Genomic DNA, 20,468 nt, shown 5'->3' with positions numbered 1-20,468 from the left:
CGAAGAATCAGGCGAAGCACCTAGAGCAGTCGAGCATGAAGTCACATCGAGAACCTGTCAAGACATTTGAAGGTCATAAGGAAAACATCACCTCCATTGCAACTTTTCCAGATGGAAAGAGAATAGCAACTGGGTCTTCCGATAAGACAATACGGATCTGGAGACTTGACGATGGCGCTGAGATAATGAAATGGGTGGTAGATGGCGCAGTCACTGCACTTGCAATTTTGCAGAACGGGAGCCACGTGGTCAGCGCAGAGCAGGAGATCGAAGGCGAATCTATCGAGGATTTGCTCATTATAAACAGCATATGGGTACGGGATGCAGCTGAGAGTGGGAGGGTCATTGCATGTTACTTGATCGATCACACAGGCGACATCGCGGTGTCTTCTTTGGACGTTTCCCCTGATGGCAAAACCTTGGCCAGCAGCTCAAATTGTAAAGTCATTTTATGGGACACAACCACCTGGAGGAGGCAAGGTGCTCCCCTCATCCAGTGGTTCTTAGGCATGGATCACTCCAACGACAACTCGACATTGCTCCAATCCTCCAATGACCCCATATCATCGTTCATCGAGAGGCTCAATGCGGTCAGTTGTGTTCAATTTTCTCCGTCCGGTCAACTCGGCATTGCTACCTCCAAAAATATCCAAATATGGGACGTGAAACGAAGAAAATGTATTGCTACATTCATGATCGAGGTCACCGGCCACCGTTTCAGCAGGTGCAACCAATCGCTCATCTGGACTCATGATGGTGCCCATCTTCTCTCAGCAGGCAGTTCCGAAGATTGTGTGACATTGCGCTCTTGGAACACGTCCACCTATAAACAGGTTGGACACCCGTGGACTGGGTACTCCCAGCGTATCATCTTGAACTTAACGGGAACCCTTCTCGCATCAGCATCGGGATTTAACGACGGCACCGTTCGCCTGTGGGACTTTCGCACAAAAACAGAAGTTGCCCGATTTCAGCACCCACACCCACACGAACTGTTCTTTCTGGCATTTTCAGTGGATGGACGCTTTCTATTCAGTGCTGGGGCCAACAAGAAAATCTTGCAATGGAAGATACCGGACGACGTTCTCACGGCAGCGGGCATTGATCCTCTGGCTGAGGAGAACAACGAGGTGACTCCTCCCAACTATTATTTCACTCTGGGCGCAAGCTCACGCGCATCCATTCCAGGTTGATCCTTCACGAGGCAAGCAAAAGGTGCGTTTTATAATCCCACATTCGATGTATGTACTGACTCTCAACGAGAATCCAAATCGCTTCAATATTAATGTACGTCGTTTTGCACCCACCAATTCAACGTCATCTCGAATACTTTTAGTCGGAGATTCCTGGCCAGCGCCGCAATAAACCAGGGAACTACCAGCCCATCGACAGGTCGCACACACGGACTACTCACTCTGCATTTTTTGAGCGCGCCGGAGCAGAACGCCCTGACCCTTCATCCACTCGCTTGCATGGTGTCAGAACCTTTTTCGATCGCATTCAGCCGTCATCAGACAAGAAAGGGAAGCAAAATGAGCATAAACCGAAGCGGGATGCTGCGGTTGTTGATGTTCCTCTCGGACAAGCCACATACGTTTGTTGTTTGCAATTCTATTGGGCTCGCAAGATCTGACAATGTCCTTCGTTAGGGTGACGTTGTCGGTGTGGATGACGGACGACGACCGTATGAGGACGACGAACCTGGGGAAGACTTTCTGAATACTCCCATACCTACTACACGGTAAGCAAGTTTAACTGTTTGCTAAACAGGGTAGCTGATATACCTTTTTGATAGGCTCCAGTTTTTCCAGCGGGAAGAAATTGAATTGAAACCAATGGCCAGTCGGTCGCAGCCAGAGGCAGGTCCGTCTCGCCTTGCCGCAACTGAAGAACACCCGGAGGCCCAGTCTTCGTGGTTAGTTTTTATTTTCGTCTCTCGAGCTTCGCATCGTACTTACAGTTTCATATCGCGTTTCGACAGTGTCTTTAACGGACCTTAAATTTGAGCACCGACTCACCAAGGTTCTCTATGGCTCTTACAACTCTTTACTTGGGTATCAAGGTGTCGCTTAGAATCAAACAACCTTCAATAACCCGTAACAGATCCGTTTGAATCACACTTTCACATTGTGACGCTCTCTAATCACAAGGTCGATGACCTCAGAATGGCCTCAGTGTTACAACAGTTATAAATCGAGTTCGTGCTACTACCACAGCGCTTCGATAGTGCAGAGCAACAATCAAGGGCGACAGAAACAATTCGCGCCTTTCTACACCGCTCGTATTAACGAACAGGGTGAAAAATTGGTTGGGAAACCTTGTTGAGCTACCGTTAAAGCAGCAAAACGTGTTTCCAATACACATTGTAGATATTAGACTTTAGTACAGAAATTGAAGGACGATCAAAACCTACAGAGCACTGAGGGACCGACGTCAAAGGGATCGAGGGTGGCTCGAGTCGCTAGCATTCAGATGTAACATTGAAAGCAATCTCTATGCCCGCACATCACGCATATATTCACGCTGTGATCAATTCTCGTCAGATTTGCATCAGCTGTAACAAGGCTGTAAAGGACATCGAAGATATGACGAAGAAAACCGCTTTCGAACCCACATGAATAAAATCCAACGAATGAGAGAAGTATGTGCTACCATCCTACCCGCTATCCCAGATATCGTGCGTGACAGTGTGGCAGCATCGGTGACTAACCCTCCGCCGCCAATATTCATACCTACAAGCAAACATCTTGTCGATAAATGCATGCAGGACACGATGTCGTCCCGCCTTGAATGATTGCCACGGATCAGTCGCGGTATACAACCCCAAGAAGTATGAAAAAGGTGCCGCAGGTGTGTGGGCGGGACTTGAGGGACTCTAAAGCGCGAAAAGGAGTGGGCGAACCGTGCGTATAATTGGTGCTCGGAAAGCAGAGGAAGTAGATCATGATATCGGTGCAGTGATCACAGACGCGGTTCGGTTGCATTTGATGCTGGCCGAAGAACAACGGAAAGGAAATGAGTAGTCGGTATGTAGGAGATGACTAGGCATATTTCAGAGAGTATGACGGACGGTGAATGTTCCAGCGCCTATTTGGGATCCCAAAACAGACCGAGGGAGTAAGTGCACAGGTAGAGCAGTGCCTTGGTACAATAGTCATTGATCTTAGCGCCTAAGAGCAGGCCACGAGGCCACGTTGATGTAATGAGCTGCATGCTGTAGTCACGTTGCACAATCAACGCACCTTGACCATAAACCATCGCTCCAGCAACAGGTAGGCTACTCGCATTCTCCTCTTGGCTGTGTCTAATTTCCCACTGGGCAAGACAGACGAGGAATCCAACGAAGCGCCTTGCTTGGAAAAGCAGTTGGGAATGAAAGACGACAAACTAGCTGGGTCATATCAAAAGCCTGTCAAGATGTTTGAAGGTCATGAGCACAACATCACCTGCATTGCAACTTTTCCGGACGGCGAGAGAATAGCGACTGGGTCTGACGACAAGACAATCCGCATCTGGAGGCTTGAGGACGGCACAGAAATGAAGAAGTGGGTCGTGAAGAAGTATGTCTACGCACTTGTAATCTTGCGAGACGGGACACACGTGGTTAGCGCTGAGGGAGAGGACATACTTGTGGATGATGAGGAGCATCCGTGGAAGCTTTTAGTGCGTGATGCTGAGACTGGGAGGGTCGTTGCAGGTCCCTTGGACGGTCACAGAAATTGGGTGGATACTTTGGACATTTCCCCTGATGGCAAAATCTTGGCCAGTGGATCATACGATCGCAGTGTCATTTTATGGGACACCAGCACCTGGCAGAAGAAAGGCGATCCCCTCTGGTGTGGTGCAAAAATCAGTTGTGTCCGATTTTCTCTGACCGGTCAACTTGGCGTTGCTACCGAGAAAGATATCCAAATATGGGACTTGGACCGAAGAGAGCGTCTTGCTCAATTCAAGGGTCATGCCGACTTCAACAATGCATGGAACAATTCACTCACCTGGACTCGTGATGGCGCCAATCTCCTCTCAGCGGGTACTGCCGAGGATCCCGTCATCCGTTCTTGGGATACCTCTACCTGGAAACAGGCTGGTGATCCCTGGAGTGGTCATGATGTCGACAACCACATCTATCCTAATCATCTTGAACCCGGCTGGTACCCTTCTCGCAACAGCATCTCAAGACAACACAATTCGCTTGTGGCAGCTCCCCGGAGGCACTGAAGTCGCCCGGTTTCAGCACTCGACTTGGGCGGCTCGTATTGCATTCTCGGTCGATGGTCGCTCTATATTCGGCGGCGACGACAACAAAATATCGCAATGGGAGATACCGGAGCAGGTCCTCGCAGCGGCGTGTGGTAAGGTTGGTACTCCTCCCAACTTCTATTTCACTCCGCCCACAAGCTCACGCGCTCCCATGTCAGGCTGGTCCTTCACGGGGCAAACAAAAGGCACGTGTTCTTTGCTAGCATCCCATGTATATACTGACTTTCGACCAGAATCGACAACGGCTTCTTCATGTACGTGGTCCCATGGTCACCAGTTCACTGTCGTCTTAGATACTTCTAGTCAGAAATTCCTGGCCAGCGCCGCAGGGCACTGAACTACGACTCTCCATCGCCACGCACTCATGCCGAGAGCTCTTCATTCTCTCCGTTGCACGATTTCAGGACCTTTTTCAGTGGCATCCGGCCGTCGTCAGACAAGCAAAAGGAGCGTCAACCAAAACAAAAGGCTCCGGAAGTCGTCGATGTTCCTCTCGGGCAAGCCACATATGTTTGTTACCCCCAATTCTATCGAATTTGTGAGATCTGACTACATCCTTCACCAGGGTGATGTTGTTGGCGTGGACGACGGAACACGTCCATACTCGCTCTTCTGTTGCCTCAGCTGGTGCCAGAAAAAGAAGAAGCCGGATCTGCCACTGCCAGTCTACGACGTCGACCTCATGAATGAAGAACAAGAGGAAAACATTCCCAACACTCCCATACCTACTTCTTCTACGCTGTACGATCATCTCATCCACCTATACAATGCATCACCTGATTTGATTTTAATTTTATAGCCCTCAATTTTTCCAGCTCGACCAAATCGAATTGAAACCGATGACTAACCAGTCGCAGCCCGAGGCAGGACCATCTCGCCTTGCATTTTTTGATGATCCCGGTCTGCGTAGTTAGTTACATCTCTAGGATCCTACATCATTACTCGAACCTTTATACTGTGGTCACCCTTCCTCTGATGACTGTGACCTCCAAACGGACTCTTTCTTTTTACTATCCTTTGCATTACTCGGATGTAAACGTGTAGGGATAAGTATGTACATTGTTTTTCATATCGTGTATTTGTATTGATTCACCTAGTCGATCTTTTGCTTTCCGCTCATGGACCACTTCAGAGGTTCTATCAGCCCTGTATGCTTTGTAGTCACGGCTTAGACGATCACCACTAGTTCCCGATAGACTTCTATTCTAGACCCTCTGCTTGTACGCAGGAGCGCTGTTAGTGGGCATGGATTCGTCAACTTTCCCCAACCTCTCCTGTCTGTATCCTACTGACACGTAGGGTCAGGAACCCGAGTGTCAGAACCCCGCTATCAAAGACTCAAATACACGGAGACGACGTGTGCGATGCCACCTTGCACTTCAAGCTTCAACGCTGATCTTACCCACGGACATACATTCTCTCAACAAGTTGCATGCAGGACATCACACTTGTCCTGCCTTCGATGTGTAGTAACATCGCGATCACTGCGCATACAGATTGATACAATAGCGACATTCGATCGAGCACAGGGTGACGGGTGTGCGAACCAACCCCAGGTGGCCCCTAATGAGCCAGAAAATTGAAAGGTGAACATATACGAATGCGAGAGTGACGAAGAGGCCTCGAAGCTTTGATGTGGCGCCATCGATAGATGGACAGGACAGTCTGGTTGGCATCGTTCTTCGCACATGCCTATGCTGTGTTTGGAATTTGAAAGGATATCGACAAATTTGCTTCCCAATGGAACGAGACGAGCGTGAAGACACGACCAGGGAGATCGATATATTTGCGCTGCCAACAGAATAGCTCGTGCAAGAAGATCCACAGGACTCCGAGACCATAAGTCTGCGAGTACAGTCCTGAAAGATATTATGGACTTGTCAATTCGTCGTAAGTGAAATCGAGCAATGACGATGGTAGCACTCTCAAAGAGGCGACCATCCACTTTACGTCCAGGAATACATATCGGTAGTTCCATAGCTACGTTTCCCATCAGCAGCCCCGTGCCGATAGACACATCTGCACTACGCACGAGCACCTTGTTCCCATGCGACCGCGGTGGCCCATAACACAAACATAACAGCTTTTGCAATTGTCTACTTCGCGTGATTCATCCAACCAGCCACCTACATCGGGTCTAGCGGTGCCAGCAGCGGAGTCCATTCTTGTAACTTGGCTCTTCACCGGAGTATCGCTGTGGTAGATACCACAGATACCACAAGAGTCACAAACGAAGCTGAGTACCGAGTCAATATAGTAGGGCACTCTGGTGGTGATGGTGGGTCCACTTTAAAGAGTTCACAATCTCAAGAAAACGCTCGTCAGCACGGGATCAGACAGAAAATAAAAGCGGACGGATTTCGAGAAACGTTGGAATTGTTGAGATTGCTGGTGTAGGCAATTGATGATGAGGTTGTCATCAATGTTGTAGATCGACAACACACTTGCCGCAAATCTTCATGCCCACAGGCATGTGTTCTTTATAAGCTGCACGCAGCCAGTCTTACGATATGTGTCGACATATCATGGCGCCAAGCAGTGTGAAAAACGTCGCCAAGCGTGAACGGGACTTCGGGGTGTGCGAGAGGGTGTTCTCCTGTGCTGAAAGGAAGGCGAGGAATGGGCGAACTATGAGAAAGTGGTCGGGGTTAAGGAGACCGGTCGTACTCGAAAAAAGGAGGAAGCGCATCGGGATGAGTCCGATTGTATCTGACGGAATATTAGTGGGAGGAAAGCGGTTGGCGCCGCGGAGGATAGGTATTGGAACCACATTCTCGGGATTTTGAGAACATGTGCAAGAATTCTTTGGATGTTTCCCCTGTCGGGGAAACGTTGGTGAGCGCGTTTATGGAACACGAGCACCAGCTGGAGCCTAGCAGAGGAAAGCCAATCCTCTCTTCTGTGGCATTGTTGACGTCAGATTTTCTCCGACCGGTCAGCTCGGCGTTGCTACCACCGAAGATATCCAAATATGGAACTTGGACCGAAGAGAGCGACTTGCTCAATTCCATCAAGAGTTATGCCGCCTTCAACTTGTAATGCATCGATATATGTATCCACTTCGATCACGCCTGAATACTCTCGACGACGTCGAAGCTAGCAGTTATGTTAGATCCGAGTCCTCCCCTATCAAACACCTCACATCGACTTTCATGACCTCCCAAAAGTGCCGTCTCTGGAGCTTGAGCTTTCACAATTCTACGACGACTATTTTCCATATATACCACCATCTAATAATCATGATAGACCCTAGCAGCAAACTAAAAATGCATCGGTGAGACTCAGTAACAGTGCATATGACGGCGAAACTACAAAACTGCGTCGTAAGTATTTCAGTCACAAGTATGTTATATATTCAAAGTGTTTCCAAGATCTCCATTGCTCGAGCGGCAGTGAAATTTGTTCAGAGGCAAGAACGTCGAGCAACTCCGAGTCAACAATAAACTACTCCCGTGTCGTGCCATCAATCATACTACACCGATGCGAGGTTATACAGACGGTCCAACCGAGGACACGCTCACCTGTAAACAAGTTGGACACCCATGGACTCGGTACTCCTGGCGTATGATCTTGAACTTAACGGGAACCCTTCTCGCATCAGCTGAAGCCAACGACGGCACCATTCGCTTGTGGCACCTTCTCACAAAAACAGAGGTTGCCCGATTTCAGCACCCAGACGCACTGTCCTTTGTTGTGGATGGACGCTTTCTATTCAGTGCTGAGGCCGACAAGAAAATCTTACGATGGAAGATACCGGACGAGGTTCTCACAGCAGTGGGCATTGATCCTCTGGCTGAGGAGAAAAACGAGGTGACTCCTCCCAACTAACATTTCACCCTGGGCTCAAGCTCACGCGCATCCATTCCAGGTTGATCCTTCACGAGGCAAGCAAAAGGTGCGTTTTATAATCCCACATTCGATGCATGTGACTCTCAACGAGAATCCAAATCGCTTCAATATCAATGTACGTCGTTTTGCACCCACCAATTCAACGTTATCTTGAATACTTTTAGTCGGAGATTCCTGGCCAGCGCCGCAATAAACCAGGGAATTACCAGCGCATCGACAGGTCGCCCACACGGACTACTCACGCTGCATTTTTTGAGCGCGCCGAGGCAGAACGCCCTGACCCTTCATCCACTCGCTTGCATGGTGTCAGAACCTTTTTCGATCGCATTCGGCCGTCATCAAACAAGAAAGGGAAGCAAAAGGAGCATAAACCGAAGCGGAATGCTGCGGTTGTTGATGTTCCTCTCGGACAAGCCACATACGATTGTTGTTTGCAATTCTATTGGGCTCGTGAGATCTGACAATGTCCTTCGTTAGGGTGACGTTGTCGGTGTGGATGACGATGTCTGGGACAAGGATAATATATCCTGCGCATCTCGTGACTTTTGCGACGTTCCTGTATGTATTGTTTACTCAAATATACTAGGGTGCCCTTCTGCATGCCATGCACGGTTGTGCCCTGAGGGAACGGTTTTTACGGGGATCGACCGTTGCTCCAATTCGCTTTCATTCATAGGCAGATGCAACATCGCCTTGAGGTACCTCCTTCAGCGCATCACGCATGTATTTCCGCAGTGATCATTCGTTAAATTTCCCTCCAGAATGTAAAACAGAGTATAGGTCGAGGTCAGATTCGAAGATGGGGCATACTAAACTTAACAAGAAAGTCGGGACAATCTGGGAACTGTACCCTACCCGCTATCAAAGACTCAAATACACGGAGACAACGTGTGCGATGCCACCTTGCACTTCAAGTTTCAACGCTGATCTTACCCACGGGCATACATCCTCTCAACAAGCTGCATGCAGGACATCGTACTTGTCCTGCCTTCGATGTGTACCAAGGTCGATAGTATGCCGACGCCAGGAGATGTGAAAAAGGTGTGAGCGTGAATTCGGAATGCGTGTTGAGATCTGACAAGCGGGAAGAGGTGTATGTGCGGCAATTGAACTTGAGAGTTCGGACTTCGCACGTCACACGTTCGAGAATGGAAACAGTGTCCATCGCTAACAATAATATTTTAATGCAACAACGGAGGGTGACAGTAGAGGATTGTGGGCTAAGGATCCCCATGCTCAGAGCAATACACGAGAATACGGCAAACAGAAAAGGCTAACTGACGTCCTAGCGTCCTGAGATTCGATGGATTCGACGGTATAATACAGTTCATGTGTTGTGACAAGAGTTTGTTTGTTTTCTGTAGGAGAAAGACCCGTTAACTGTATCCATCGATATGAACAAATTACTGACGTAGTTCTTTAAGCTTCAAGAAGCCCGGAACCAGCGAGGCGGGCAATCCTTTTGCAGCAGCTCTTTCAAAGCTTTATATTTCTCCTCTGGCGGCGTGCTAGTCGGTAAGCCTTCATAAGGATCTGTTGCGGCAAAGGCAATGCACCAAAAGCGCTTCCCCTCCAAGGTTTTGACGCGGCGGAATTTCGTGTAGCAGAAAACGCCCGTCCGCAATCTGGCCTCCCTCGACGCCAGAAGAATGATGTCAAGTCCGTCTTGCCGCGTCTTCGGAGGATCATAACCCAGCTCAATGCCTCGCTGGAACAACCAGTCCTCTCCCACTAGATATCCACAAAATTTCACCATCACGATACTTGCAGGAGAGTGTTAGTGTGTAGAAACGATTGAACACGCCAACTTACCTAGGATTGGGGAATTCAGCAACGTTCAATTTGAACCAAAACTACATTTACAAGCAGCAGCCACTTATATAGCATGTCATGTGATCAAGCACGGTGCCACTAGTGGCAACAAACGCCCACCTGTTGTTCTCGAATCTCCTTCGAAATAATATTGATCAATCAAACTGATCTTTTTGTTTGGGAGAATCAATCACCCCATCGTAACCTATCTTGTCAGGTACGAGCATGCGAACAATGCAAAAAGGCTGAACAACTCTTCTTCTTCATCCCCGGAAATGCTGTACAATAGCATTGTCACAAGTTGGGATGCAACGCCTTATGCTCTCTTATGCTCTATAAGAAATCAAGGTCTGTAATCTGTACATATAACATATTGTCCGACATCATTTGAAAGAGTACTCACGCACTGGTTCACGATGCCTTCCTGGTGTCTTCCCGGACGCGAGAATGATCCTGTCATGGAACGCAAGGCCATCTTGCAAAAATCCTTAGCATTCTCTCGCACCTTCAACTCTCGCAACCTTGAATTCTACTGGTACCCACTATGGGCCCAGACCCTGTCCGATCTCGTTGCGGATGTCCCTAATTTGCTGGTCGCACCGCAGTTCCCCGCTTGGTTCGTTCCGGAAGACGACCAACAGGAGGATGAAGATGATGGTGATGATCCAGAGGAGGTAGATATGCATGAGTCACTGGACGCTGAAGAAAGCGCTGTTACCAGAGACGACGACGTTGGAGAGTTGTCTTTCGCCTCGACTGCCCCCGAACAACATGCCAGGGGTGTCCTTGTTGATTTTGCCATCCTCAAGGTTAGCGCAGAACCTCAACAGCGGCAAAATATTCGTTATGGAGGATGGAGGATCACGGGAGCAAATGTCGGTCTCTTCGTCGAGGTAAAGAGGTTCGTAAGTAGGAGTGGGGAGTTGGACCAGGAACTTCACGTGCAGATTGCAGAAGCTCGCGGCGATCTGATTGAACAAGTTGCATATCTATTTCTGCAGGATGAAAACAAGGACTCTGTATTGGCAATTGCAGCTGCAGATAATTTGTCCATGTCGCATCATGTCTGTAGTACATACCTTGACCGTCCATCTGCAGGTCCATATTGGTGCAACACAAAGAAGGACATCGAAGATATGACGAAGAAAACCGCTTCCGAACCCACATGAATAAAATCCAACGGATCCGAGAAGTACGCGCTACCGTCCTACTCGCTATCCCAGATATCATGCATGACAGTGTGGCAGTATCGGCGACTAACCCCCCGCCGCCAATATTCATACCTACAAGCAAACGTCTTGTCGACTAATGCATGCAGGACACGATGTCGTCCCGCCTTGAATGAGTGCCACGGATCACGGTTGCGGTATACAACCCCAAGAAGTATGAAAAAGGTTCCACGGGTGTGTGGGCGGGACTTGAGGGACTCTAAAGCGCGAAAAGGAGTGGGCGAACCGTGCGTATAATTGGTGCTCGGAAAGCAGAGGAAGTAGATCATGATATCGGTGCAATGGTCACAGACTCGGTTCAGTTGTATTCAATGCTGGCCGAAGAACAACAGAAGGAGATGAGTAGTCGGTATGTAGGAGATGACTAGGTATATTACAGAGAGCATGACGGACGGTGCATGTTCCAGCGCCTATTTGGGATCCCAAAACAGACCAAGGGAGTAAGTGCGCAGGTTGAGCAGTGCGTTGGTACAACAGTCGTTGATCCTGGCGCCTAAGAACAGGCCACGAGGCCACGTTGATGTAATGAGCTGCATGCTGTAGTCACGTTGCACAATCAACGCACCTTCACCATCAACTATCGCTCCAGCAACAGGTAGGCTACTCGCATTCTCCTGTTGGCTGTGTCTGAGTTCCTGGAACCTGCCAGGCAAGACAAACGAGGAATCCAACGAAGCACCTTGCTTAGAAAAGTAGTTGAGCATGAAAGACGACAAACTAGCTGGGTCACATCAAGAGCCTGTCAAGACGTTAGGTCATGAGGACGGAATCCTCTGCTTTGCAACTTTTCCAGACGGCAAGAGAATAGCGACTGGGTCTTTCAATGGGACAACCAGCATCTGGAGGCTTGATGACGGCACAGAAATGAAGAAGTGGATCGGGAAGAAGTGTGTCTATGCACTTGCAATCTTGCGAGACGGGACGCACGTAGTTAGCGCTGAAGGACGGAACGTAAACGGGGATTTGGATGATGAGGAGTATCCGTGGAAGCTTTCAGTGCGTGATGCTGAGACTGGGAGGGTCATTGCAGGTCCCTTGGACGGTCACACATATGACGCGATTACATTGGAGATTTCCCTTGACGGTAAAATCTTGGCCAGTGGGTCAGAAGATTGCAGTGTCATTTTATGGGACACCAGCACCTGGCAGAGGAAAGGCGATCCCCTCTGGTGTGGCGCACAAATCAGGTGTGCACAATTTTCTCCGACCGGTCAACTCGGCGTTGCTACCGCCGACAATATCCAAATATGGGACTTGGACCGAAGGGAGCGACTTGTTCAATTCAAGGGTCATGCCGACTTCAATTCATGGAACAATTCACTCACCTGGACTCGTGATGGCGCCCATCTCCTCTCAGCAGGTGATCGACATGATCCCGTCATCCGCTCTTGGGATACCTCTACCTGGAAACAGGCTGGTGATCCCTGGAGTGGTCATGATGTCGACGAGCATATCCTTCATATTATCTTGAACCCGACTGGTACACTTCTCACATCATCACGTGACGACTACATAATTCGCTTGTGGCAGCTCCCCGGAGGCACTGAAGTTGCAAGGTTTTAACTCGCACATATGGGGTGTCATGGTTCATTCTCCGTCGATGGATGTTCTATATTCAGCGGCGACAACAACAAATTATCGCAATGGGAGATGCTGGAGCATGCCCTCGCAGCGGCACGCGTTAATCCTTTGGTAACTCCTCCCAACTTCTATTTCACTCCGCCCACAAGCTCACGCACTCCCATGTCAGGCTGGTCCTTCACGGGGCAAACAACAGGCACGTGTTCTTTACTAGTATCCCGTGTATATGCTGATTTTTGACCAGAATCGACAAGGGCTTCTTCATGTACGTGATCCCATGGTCACCAGTTCACTGTCGTCTTAGATACTCCTAGTCAGAAAATCCTGGCCAGCGCCGCAGGGCACTGAACTATGAGCCTACCAACAGGCCTCGCGGACAGGCTGCCTACTCTCCATCGCCACGCACTCACGCCGAGAGGTCTTCATCTTCTCCGTTGCATGATTTCAGGACCTTTTTCAGTGGCATCCGGCTGTCGTCAGACAAACAAAAGGAGCGTCAACCGAAACAAAAGGCTCTGGAAGTTATTGATGTTCCTCTCGGGCAAGCCACATATGTTTGTTATCCCCAATGCTATCGAATTTGTGAGATCTGACCACATCCTTCACCAGGGTGATGTTGTTGGTGTGGACGACGGAACACGTCCATACTCGCTCTTCTGTTGCCTCAGCTGGTGCCAGAAAAAGAAGAAGCCAGATCTGCCACTGCCAGTCTACGACAGTCGACCTCATGAATGAAGAACAAGAGGAAAACATTCCAACAATCCAATACCTACTTCTTCTACGCTGTACGATCATCTCATCCACCTATAAAATGCATCACCTGATTTGATTTTAATTTTATAGCACTCAATTTTTTCAGCTCGACCAAATCGAATTGAAACCAATGACCTAACCAGTTGCAGCCCGAGGCAGGACCATCTCGCCTTGCATTTTTTGATGATCCCGGTCTGCATAGTTAGTTACATCACTAGGATCCTACATCATACTCGAACCTTTATACTGTGGTCACCCTTCCTCTGATGACTGTGACCTCCAAACGGACTCTTTCTTTTTACTACCCTTTGCATTACTGGATGCAAAGGTGTAGGGATAAGTATGTACATTGTGTTTCATAACGTGTATTTGTATCGATTCACCTAGTCGATCTTTTACTTTCAGCTCATGGACCACTTCAGAGGTTCTATCAGCCCTGTATGCTTTGTAGTCACGGCTTAGACGATCACCACTAGTTCCCGATAGACTTCTATTCTAGACCCTCTGCTTGTACGCAGGAGCGCTGTTAGTGGGCATGGATTCGTCACCTTTCCCCAACCTCTCCTGTCTGTATCCTACTAACACATAGGGTCAGGAACCCGAGTGTCAGAAGGTTCAAGCTTCGGCACTAGGCATACTTTCATCGTATTCATCATACCCAACTTCACGCTGGCCTTCAGAACTCCTAGGCATGTAGCATTTACCTCAAGAACTGCGTGTATATCCCTCATAGACCGTCAAACGCCCGCCCCAACTAAGCTCGAGACCAGCCTGACTTAAGTATACAACCACAGACGAGTGTTGTATCAGTATCTCAATCAGTGCGCTCACGCAAAATGATCACGAGTCTAAGCCCAGATCAAGTTCTTCCACCTAATCTGACAGCACCGCTCCCAACATAAACGTCCTTTCCCCTTGCTTTTCCCCCTTGGTTCCATACCCATCTGCTCCATCACCGTTCAGCTCGCAGCGGCTCTTATGGGTCTTGTAGTGTACGACTTTGCCAAATATCGATCTATTCTATTGGTTAATGCAAAGAGGATCAGAACTGGTGCTGTAACCGCACTAGCTCGAGTGCATCAGCATTCAGGTACGTGTTCCATAGCTCTATCTTCATTTTGCTCTAATAAACGCATATATTGCGCCAACTCGCAGATATCCTGCCCCTTCTTATTGTGTCGCTTATAGAAATGTTGCCCTCGCTGGATACCTTCGTATCATATGATACGTACGGATATCATTAAGGCACGCCCCGACAATAAACAGAAGGTGCTGGGGTTTGAATTTCTCTACACAAGTCTAATTGATCAATCGGTTGAACGAATTTGCAGCCCTTCCACTATCGATTCTCATGCCTCTAGGGTATCTTTGCTTAGGGCCAGTATTGTCGTGTAAGTACCGTCAAAATATACTACTCGATGCATCTCCCTCGACATTAGACTAGAGTTCCATTCGTGCTGTGAGCTGCTCAGGTGGCCCACCAGCCCTCATGGCTCACCCTGGATCCTCTGGGTTTGGCGATGTTTCAGGTCGAAAAATCCTATACCGAGTACAACTTTGAGGTCACCAACAATGACCAGCTGGAGATTCCGTACTTCAACGAGAACCGTTGCGCACATAAGTACGTTCATGGTACTGGTCATACCGACTTCACCCCTCTTCACCCTCAGTCACTCATTAAGTTTCCAGTACTCTGCAGTATTATCTGCAATATTAAATATGGATACTTCTGAAGCCCCATGTTGACAGCCTCGCGGCCAACTTTGCATTCCCCCAACTCACCTTCAACGCATACAAGCAGACTGTGTAGGAGGCCGATCCCGTAGAATACGTCTGTGCCAGCGTCTGTGAGTTTCTTTCTCCCGTTTGCCTTATCTCCATATCTTACATGCACGACAGACGAATACGCAAACCTTTCGTCTCCCGTGAGTGGCGCAACCTCGTTCCTCCTCTCCCTCGCAAGCAACCGCACAAAAATGTCCTTCCTCTCGATGCTTCAGTTCATTAATACTGTCTTGCGCCCGTACGTCTTATTCCTTCTCCTGCGTTCGTTAACCCACGAGAATATGATACAGGAATCCTTCACCAGCTCGGCGCACTTACGATGACAGCAGTGCTCGGCCCCTTCATCGTACGCCATCCTGAGGTTAAAGGAAGCATAGAGCAGTTCATGGTGTAATATGTCCTGCCGGAGTTCACAGCGCAGGTGCCGTACTTGCGAAGTGCAGTATGTCTTTTTACTCCCTTTCTATCTCTGCATCTCCTTGAGTTGACGTGATTCAGGCATGCGAAGTGCTAGGTGTGGTGACAAAGGCCGGTATCACATTATCTAGTGAGGAGGTGGGCATTGCAAACAAAACGTTGCTTTTGTGTTGATGTCCATTTTGCTTAGAATTTGAACAACCACTCTCGCGCTGTTGCGGTGGCTTTGGACGACCGCGAACTCCCAGTACGTGCGCAGGCCGCGCTGGCTATCACAGGGCTGGTTGTAGTTCACGACGCTGGTATATTGCAAATCCCCTCCCTTTATCCTGTGTCTAACTAACTTTGATTCCAAAGTCAGGGACGCTGTTTCTCCGCAAGTTGGCAAGGTCGTGCCAGGTGCATTTCATTCCAATTTACGCTGAAAAAGTCGCTATTTCTGATAGCAGCGGTTGCAGATCTTCTCAAGCTCTCTGATGAGACAGACCTCGATATCCTCAATCACAGCATGGAAGCTATGGTCGACCGCTTCCAAAATGAGCTTCTTCCCGCGGCCTCTCAACTCACCGCACGTCTGGTGAGCGCCTTATCCCTTAGTCTCTACGATACGCTGATGGAATGTGTTTAGTGTGAATCTTACTTACGCCTTGCGAAAGAAGGCCTGGCGCAGCAAAACGAAGCGGTTCCGGACCACCTCGATGTGGACTCGCTGGTTTCGAACGGCGAAGATGATAAAGTATCCGGCGCTATGGGCGTCGCTAAGACTATTGGGATTGTACGTACTTTCCCGTCAGAAAGTGCATGCGTCTCACGAGCTGCGCAGGTTGTTTCGTGCATCGACTCCTCGCCTGAAATTCTTTCACAAGTGCAAGAGGTAATCATACCCATCATCCGGTTCACCCTTGAGAATAAGTTGGTCGGTGCGTTCGCTCTTATTTCCCCATGAGCGGTGCTGATATCAGAGCGTCTGTAGATTTGTTCGATAATACGCACGACCTCGTAGACGCCCTTACCTTCCGTCTTCACGCTATATCTCTGAATATGTGGCCGGTGTTCGAGTTGACGTATGATGTCTTCAAAAGCGATGCTGTTGATTTCCTTGATGGTGCGGGCCACGACTTCCTATATAGCTTCGTACTTGTATCTGACGGAGATGGTGATTTGCAGAAATACCTCCGTCGTTGAACAACTTTGTGTCGTATGGTACAGAGGTGTTGAAGGCCCGCCCCGACTACAGGCAGAAGGTGCTCGACATATACCGCACGGCTATGACGAGCCCACAGCTGGGGGACAACGACAAGATCAACGGGTGTAAGCTAGCAGAGTCGATGCTCCTCAACTTGCACGGCCATTTTGACGATGTAAGTATTCGATTTCAATTTCATGTTTCTCACCTGCGACTCCCTCATCCTGCCTGCGCAGCTCATGCAAGACATTATCGCAATTGCCGCTGATCACATCGACAAAGGCGAGACTGCTTCCTTCCAGCTTGCTAACCTCGAAGCTCTCATCAACGCCGTGCTTTACAATGCCTCTGCTGCGTTACACTTTATGGAGGCTTACAAGCCTGGACTTGCACGCGTGTTCTTCAATCGCTGGTTCGCAGCTATCAACACCGATAATAAGCTCCCTCGCGTGCACGACAAGAAACTGAGCATTTTGGCGCTGTGTAAGTTGTTGGAGATGGAGGCTGGTGCGATTCCGGAGGGGTTGAGGGATGGGTGGCCTGGGATTGTGGGTGGTGCTTTGAATATCTTCAAGACGCTGCCTCAGGCTGTTGCGAGTGGGTTGCTGTCTTTGCTTTGGGTGGTGATTTGGCTAACATTATGGTGTGGTTTTGTAGAGCGTGAAGCTTTGGAGGACCAGCTTGTTGAAGGGGATGATGATAATGACGATGATGACGAGACGAGGTATCTGAATCTCGAGGGAGAGGAAGATGGCAAACGTGCTTTGCCTTGTTGTCTGTTCACACCCGCTGACACTCCTGTTTAGAGGACGTCTGGGACGAAGATTCCGCGTATCTCGAGATCTTAGCAAAAGAGGTTCGTCGCAGCCACCTCGCTCTTGCAACCTACCACTTACGCAAACATTCCAGGGTGCTCGTATGAGAGAAAAATCCGAGAAAGCAGAAACCGGGGACGATGAGTCAGATACATCTGAAGAATCGGAGATCGAAGAAGAACTTGGGTTTTTCAGTTTGCTGGACACGATCAACCCGTATGTCACGTTTAAGTAGGCATTGCAAAGTGCGTCCATGCTCTTATGCAACCGGATCTGCCACGGCCAGTTTATGACGACGAGATTGAGGATGACGAACAAGAGGAAAACATTCCCAATACTCTCATACCTACTTCTATGCTACACAATCACCTCAGCACTCCCACACCTACTTCTTCTACGCTGTACGATCGTCTCATTCACCTGTAAAATGCATCACCTGATTTAATTTTATAGGGCTCAATTTTTCCAGCTTGGCGAAATGGAATTGAAACCGATGACTAACCAGTCGCAGCCCGAGGCAGGACCATCTCGCCTTGCATTTTTTGATGATCCCAGTCTGCGTAGTTAGTTACATCTCTAGGATCCCACATCATACTCGAACCTTTTATACCATGGTCACCCTTCCTCGGATGGTTGTGACCTTCATCAAGGTCATGCCCAAATTCTACGTCCCTGGGGAAGTATCAATTGCAAGCTGTGGCACGCCTCCTGTACTTTGTTTCTAATGGTGATCCAATGATAGCTTGTGTTGCTCGGGCTGTGTCAGCCTACCAAGTCTCAGTCCCCCCATCTTGTCAAGCTACATCATACATGCACCCTTAGTACCAGTATAGTATTGAGCTCCGCCCATGGTGCGTCAAGCCTCGCCCATGTCACGTCAAGCCACATTGTACCATGCACCTCTTCACCGGAGTGTTGCTGTGTTAGACACTACAGGTACCACAAGAGTCACAGACGAAGCTGAGTGCCGAGTCAATAGGATAGGGCACTCTGGTGGTGATGGTGGGTCCACTTGAAAGAGTTCACAATCTCGAGACAATGTCTGTCAGCACGGGATCAGACAGAAAATAAAAGCGGACGGATTTTTAGAAACGGCTGGATTGTTGAGATTGCTGGTATAGGCAAGTGATAATGAGGTTGTCATCAATGCTGTAGATCGACCATGATTAATAACACACTTGCTGCCAATCTTAGCTGCACGCAGCCAGTCTTACGATGTGTCGACATATCATGGCGCCAAGCAGTGTGAAAAGCGTCGCCAAGCGTGAACGGGACTTCGGGGTGTGTGGGAGAGTGCTCTCCTGCGCTGAAAGGAGGTGAGGAATGGGCGGACTATGAGAAAGTGGTCGGGGTTAAGGAGACCGGTCGTACTCGAAAAAAGGAGGAAGCGTATCATGGAAGATGGGATGAGCCCAAATGTATCTGACGTAATATCAGGGGGGGGAAAGCGGTTGGCGCCGCGGAGGATAGGTATTAATACTATCGAGGCAATAAGAGGGTGTGGTAGTTAGTGTCGAAGCTGCCATGTCACGCTCTGAACATCTGTATAGCCGTACGTGAACCAAATTCTCAAGATCTTGAGAACATGTGCATGGATCAATTACATTTTCCGTCAATTTTGTGTCTTTGACTTCTTGTGCCTCGACGAGCAACACCGAGGCACTCCGCCTGAGAGCATGTCGATTTTGAGGTCTGTTGGCGATCGGCTGGCATTTCAGATATCATCTTTTCGAAAGGGGATTTCAGGTGGATAGGTTCTTCCTACACCCCATGAAGTTCTGCTAGAACAATATTCAGCACATAAAAGCAAGCCATCTTCCCATCGTCTCCTTCCAATTATTCTATCCCACATCACATCCTCACAAAAAATGCGTTTGTCCTTCGTCGTCGCCATTGTCGCTGGTTTGACAGCATCAGTGTCTGCCAATGACACTGTCAGTGATAGTTGTCCCAGCCTTTGCAATGAAATAAAGTGCTGCCCTGGGCAGAAATGCACGCCAACATTCGTCGACTGCTATTGTGAGTATGAGTAGTTTGCATCCTGGATTTAACCACATGACTCACCGACCTTGTAGGATACAGTCGTCGATTATTGTGAGTGAGCGGCATGTTGCGACAGTGAACTACAGTGAGTCGTGTTTCTGCTTTTGCATCGGTGCAGTATGGTTGATGGCACGGTGCGTGAGTAGGTTGTTGCTGAGCTGATCAACGTGCTTGCTTCTGGACAAATTACACTACCACTCGAGCGATGTAGATGTTGGAAACACTTGAATACATACTGTATGACTGAAGTGCTTACGACGCAGTTTCGTAGTCTCGTTGTACCCGCCATAACACATAGGCGCTGTTTACTGGGCCTAATGGATGCATTTTTGCTCTGCAGGTGAGCCGCTGAGGTCTATCGTAGCCATTTGGTGGTGGTATATGCGGAAAATCATCATCGTTAAATTTCGAAAGCTCAAGATCCAGAGATAGCACTTGTGGGAGGTCATGAAAGCCGATGCGTGGCGTTATACTAGTAGTGGTAGGGAGGACTCAGATCCAACAGAACTGTTAGTCGTCGAGGGCATCCAGGCGTGAATGGAGTGGATAGTACTCATAGCAGAGACTGTATTGCTCCGAGACAGAATGGACAGAGAAAACCACTCTCGACACCGAGGTAGACCTGAGACGTAGACGTGCGTTAAGAGCGTGTCGTGACAACTTCGACTGACTACCTTATTGCCTCCGATAGGACTCTACTATCACTGCTGAGGGAAAGGACCTAGAAGGCGGTGACCG

The 20,468-nt window shown here is 48.9% G+C and overlaps 6 protein-coding genes across 6 annotated transcripts; all 6 read left to right on the top strand.

The window, feature by feature from the left end:
• Positions 1-776: 776 nt before the first annotated feature.
• Positions 777-1,682, top strand: EDB91DRAFT_1164747 (uncharacterized protein; the record flags this gene model as incomplete). Its single annotated transcript, XM_041319938.1, has 4 exons — positions 777-1,130; positions 1,189-1,215; positions 1,264-1,287; positions 1,337-1,682. Coding segments are annotated over 4 exons (702 nt in total), but the record flags the coding sequence as incomplete, so codon positions are not given.
• Positions 1,683-4,041: 2,359 nt separating this feature from the next.
• Positions 4,042-5,273, top strand: EDB91DRAFT_1164735 (uncharacterized protein; the record flags this gene model as incomplete). Its single annotated transcript, XM_041319937.1, has 7 exons — positions 4,042-4,151; positions 4,235-4,357; positions 4,419-4,451; positions 4,494-4,514; positions 4,564-4,770; positions 4,826-5,001; positions 5,060-5,273. Coding segments are annotated over 6 exons (675 nt in total), but the record flags the coding sequence as incomplete, so codon positions are not given.
• A 2,261-nt stretch (positions 5,274-7,534) lies between these two features.
• On the top strand, positions 7,535-8,611 carry EDB91DRAFT_1164728 (uncharacterized protein). The gene is made up of 4 exons (XM_041319936.1): positions 7,535-7,583; positions 7,632-8,070; positions 8,129-8,224; positions 8,274-8,611. The coding sequence occupies exons 2-4, from the start codon at positions 7,741-7,743 to the stop codon at positions 8,568-8,570; spliced, it is 723 nt and encodes a 240-aa protein (XP_041171690.1). The 5' UTR covers positions 7,535-7,583; positions 7,632-7,740; the 3' UTR covers positions 8,571-8,611.
• Positions 8,612-9,926: 1,315 nt separating this feature from the next.
• EDB91DRAFT_895839 (uncharacterized protein) lies at positions 9,927-11,448 on the top strand. Its single transcript, XM_041328767.1, has 2 exons — positions 9,927-11,113; positions 11,169-11,448. Exon 1 carries the CDS (start codon positions 10,338-10,340, stop codon positions 11,088-11,090), a length of 753 nt encoding a protein of 250 aa, XP_041171689.1. The 5' UTR covers positions 9,927-10,337; the 3' UTR covers positions 11,091-11,113; positions 11,169-11,448.
• Positions 11,449-12,511: 1,063 nt separating this feature from the next.
• Positions 12,512-13,788, top strand: EDB91DRAFT_1164701 (uncharacterized protein). The gene is made up of 7 exons (XM_041319935.1): positions 12,512-12,630; positions 12,681-12,842; positions 12,901-12,927; positions 12,976-12,996; positions 13,046-13,285; positions 13,341-13,466; positions 13,575-13,788. The coding sequence occupies exons 2-6, from the start codon at positions 12,723-12,725 to the stop codon at positions 13,464-13,466; spliced, it is 534 nt and encodes a 177-aa protein (XP_041171688.1). The 5' UTR covers positions 12,512-12,630; positions 12,681-12,722; the 3' UTR covers positions 13,575-13,788.
• A 2,363-nt stretch (positions 13,789-16,151) lies between these two features.
• Positions 16,152-17,922, top strand: EDB91DRAFT_1164691 (armadillo-type protein; the record flags this gene model as incomplete). Its single annotated transcript, XM_041319934.1, has 9 exons — positions 16,152-16,263; positions 16,315-16,461; positions 16,510-16,606; positions 16,660-16,791; positions 16,854-17,047; positions 17,109-17,469; positions 17,530-17,625; positions 17,679-17,728; positions 17,782-17,922. Exons 1-9 carry the CDS (start codon positions 16,195-16,197, stop codon positions 17,920-17,922), a joined length of 1,287 nt encoding a protein of 428 aa, XP_041171687.1. The 5' UTR covers positions 16,152-16,194.
• Positions 17,923-20,468: the final 2,546 nt, after the last annotated feature.

The sequence above is a fragment of the Suillus paluster genome (assembly GCF_016628075.1).
Source record: "Suillus paluster strain FC165 chromosome Unknown EDB91scaffold_97, whole genome shotgun sequence".
NCBI classification, from domain to species: domain Eukaryota; kingdom Fungi; phylum Basidiomycota; class Agaricomycetes; order Boletales; family Suillaceae; genus Suillus; species Suillus paluster.
Note: the sequence above shows the minus strand (reverse complement) of the source record. Positions and strands in the feature narration are given on the sequence as shown.